This window comes from Doryrhamphus excisus, chromosome 4 (genome assembly GCF_030265055.1).
Source record: "Doryrhamphus excisus isolate RoL2022-K1 chromosome 4, RoL_Dexc_1.0, whole genome shotgun sequence".
NCBI lineage: Eukaryota > Metazoa > Chordata > Actinopteri > Syngnathiformes > Syngnathidae > Doryrhamphus > Doryrhamphus excisus.
The window spans coordinates 26413276-26416800 of NC_080469.1; the positions used below are offsets into that span (position 1 = coordinate 26413276).

At 45.2% G+C, this 3525-nt stretch overlaps 1 protein-coding gene across 8 annotated transcripts in view; it reads left to right on the top strand.

Moving 5' to 3' along the window:
• Positions 1 to 881: 881 nt before the first annotated feature.
• The window catches only part of LOC131127531 (mucin-7-like), a 48495-nt gene continuing 45851 nt past the window's right edge, over positions 882 to 3525 (top strand). For all 8 annotated transcript variants that reach the window (XM_058069487.1, XM_058069488.1, XM_058069493.1 and 5 more), the window contains exons 1-2: positions 882 to 1453; positions 2441 to 2689. Coding sequence is in view for 1 of the 8 variants with exons in the window: in XM_058069492.1 (XP_057925475.1) it covers positions 2668 to 2689 (22 nt within the window). In the remaining 7 variants the exon portion in view is untranslated. The remainder of the gene's footprint in view (positions 1454 to 2440; positions 2690 to 3525) is intronic.

The following is a 3525-nucleotide window of genomic DNA, read 5'->3' on the forward strand; positions in this document are numbered from 1 at the left end:
CTCCAAGAACAAGTGTTTCTAATTTTGACAAGTTGATGGTGACCTATGACCTTTGAGCAGTCTGTTTGATTACTAGGCAAGGTTCCTTTGGAGCTGGACTCTTGAAATTTTGCACACTCGTACAGAATAATTGTCTGATGACACGGTGAAAAATTGGTGGACCTAGCTCCATGTTTGATGAATTTATAAAAGTTTTGGTTTTTTTAGGGCCTTCCACCGGCTTCGTGGTCAATCTATTTGGGAAGGAAACATGGTTCCTGTTGAGTCCCGTCCCTGACATTTTGCACACTCGTGCAGAATAATTGTCTGATGATATGGTGAAAAATTGGTGGACCTAGCTTGATGCTTGGCCTCAGGTTCCGACCCTCGCCTCCAGTTTGCCCGCAGGCCGGCAGCTGACAACAGATTGCCCGCCGGCCACTGCAGGATGCGCCCTGCCGCCGGCTTCGTATTGCTCTTTAGTCACCGGCAGCCGCAGTCTTCATATAGCTCTCTAGTTGTCATTGTCGTCGCCGTCGCAACTCTTGGCTATGTTATCTGTATCATGTGTCATTTGTGTGCTTTCAACATATACTTGTTAGTCCAAAATACAGTACACTTCAAAAAGACGTTTGTGTGTTTTCGAAGTGGCCACAGGAGGGCGATAGAGGCTGATATCATCTCTGTATGTCCGTCACAGGCCACCGTACTGATCCTCCAGTCAGCGGTGACGTCACGTGAAATCCAACTAATCAAATAATACCACTTTTTTTTACAGCACCCTACGAACGGTGCCCAAGGTGCTTCAGGAGTATAAAGTATTATTTCTCTTGTTATAGTGTGTAAAATCATTGTGAAACACGACGTCACATCCGCGCTGTAACTTCCTGTTTGCACTTCCTGGTTTCGTCCGGAACATGGCGCCGACGATCCCAATTACGCTGTGTCAATCTGTTGGCAGCCAAGCTGAAGTATTCTAGAGGGGAAGCCGTCTACTGTTTGTAAACCTAATAGACGTGATTGTTGAAACTCTTTATTGAAAATGCTTGAGAATATATTGCATGTGTATTGCTTAATTTTTTTAAGTTTTCAACGCTGTTTCAGGCATGTGTTTGGCCAGCTATGTGGGGCGGGTTGGGCGTGAACCAGGAAGTGCGGGGCTCTCGTGTGCGCGCGCGCGCGCTGTTCTCTCGTTGCTGGCTCGTCGAAAAAGAAAGTTGACTGGAAGCAGACGGCAACCATCTTTCTTTCTCTGACAAAGTCAGGCCGCCCCTTACCACGGTTTGGGGCTGAAAATACTGACAGTTAACACCGCCGCGACCGTGAAGAAGTGCCTAAGTAAACGGTTTGTCTTGCAACAGCATCGTTTTCATTGGCGCAAATTTAATTCGGTATGGAGTCGGCGTTCCAACACCCTGACGGAGAACACTGGAGTTGCCATGTAACTCAGACGCCGCACAAGCAATGCTACAAGGTCAGTATCAAAGTTTTAAATCACGTTGGCGCACGAATAGTGGCGTTTCGCTCCGACAATAGGACAATATACAGTATATAAACGATGTCGAAGTTGACGAGCTGGAGCCGAGGTCGCCATTTTGTGGACATAATTGGCGCGCAGATTGCTCGAAATGACGGAAGCAATTGTTTCAACCGGTTCATTTGCAATCCATAACATAATGTGAACGACTTTGGCCCAAATTGACAACGATTTTTTAAAAGTATGTTTCGCTACCCTCGTCATAGTCAATGACAACCGAAGCTAAAAGTGGTTTATTTGGAAATATTTCGTTTGACGTGAAAATCCCTTGATGTCCTGGTTATGTCGCGTGCATGGCGTGTTAAGTTTGTGTCGGAACTTGTTGCCGTCAGAGGCGAGGCATCTGTTAGGTGAGTGTAAGCCGCTGATTTTATCTTTGAGCATCATTGTGACAACGGAAGAGAAAGCACACTCATAATTAATTAATCATATTTTTTCATGGCGCCTAAAAAACTGACTTCTGTAGACCGCATCATTACAATAACCAAGCTCCGAACCTGGGGAGACAGAGCCTTCTCCATCGCTGCCCCCACCCTCTGGAACTCTTTGCCCCATTCACTCCGTGCTTGCCCTGACCTTCCCACCTTCAAAAAACAACTCAAAACCCACCTCTTTAAATCAGTTTTTAATGTCTAACTTTTTATATCTGACTGCTGTGCCCCGCCCCGCTTTTACTCATGTTTTAACTGTGTATTAACCAATGAATGTTGTATTTTGGTGTGTCTTCTATTCTGTATACTTTATTCAACTCCATTCTTCTGTAAAGTGTCTTTGAGTATTTTCAAAAGCGCTATACAAATAAAATGTATTATTATTATTATTATTATTATTATTATAAGTATTCAATGCAGGAATGAATTTTATAAAACTGAGTATTTCATTACAGCAAAGGAATAGCAGCTAATCTTACAACTTCTGTTACAGATGAAAAGCCGCTTGTCGCTTAACAGCCCGTGGGATCCCTCTGCATCCATCCCAACATGAGCTCCAAATGGGAGCGTCATCTGATGCCATAGGTTCTCCAGTGGACAGTTTCACCTATTGCACGCACAAGACGGCATTTTCTGGAGCTTCAACCTTTTGCGTCCATCAGCAGTCTGTCGGCCCCCGGGGAAGGACTCATGTAATCGTGTTGGCAGACCATCAACAACATGGTGTCGGCGTTCTTCACAGGTAGGAAGACTTGTTCAAGTAAATGACATGATGGCCTTCATACATGTAGCACAATAACACAGGATAAATGAATAGATGATAAAAGATATGCAATTCATACACGAGTGCCATGACTAATGCTTTGGCTGTAAAGGTTGCTCTGGCTGTTACAGTACAATGTTAGCCGGCCAAATTCACAAGTAAAGGTGCAGTAATTTTAAGTGACCGCTAGATGGCGGAATTTCCCAGGCAAAGTCGCAGTGATTTTAAGAGACCACTAGATGGCGGAAATTCCCAAGTATAGTTGTAGTAATTTTAAGTGACCACCAGATAGCGGAAATTCCCAGGTTAAGTTGCAGTAATTTTAAGTGACCACTAAATGGGGGAATTTCCCCGGCAAAGTTGCAGTAATTTTAGGTGACCACTAGATAGCAGAAATTCCCAAGTTAAGTTGCAGTAATTTTAAGTGACCACTAGATGGCGGAATTTCCTAAGTAGAGGAGCAGTAAGTTAAAGTGGCCACCAGATGGAGGCATAGGGTTAGGGTTAGCCTACCAATATGGTTAACCTTACAGGGTTAGGGCTAGAGGGTTAGTGCTAGAGGGTTAGGTTTAAGGCTAGGGCTAGGGTTAGGGCTACAGGGTTAGCTTTAGGGTTACGTCAGGCTAGGGCTAAGGGTTAGGGCTAAGGGCTAGGGCTAAGGGTTAGGGCTAAGGGTTAGGGCTAAGGGTTAGGGCTAAGGGTTAGGGCTAAGGGCTATGGCTAAGGGCTAGGTTTAGGGCTAAGGGCTAAGGGCTAAGGGGGGTTAGGGCTAGGGCTGGGGCTGGGAGTTGGGTTTGTTAGGGGTTAGGGGCAAG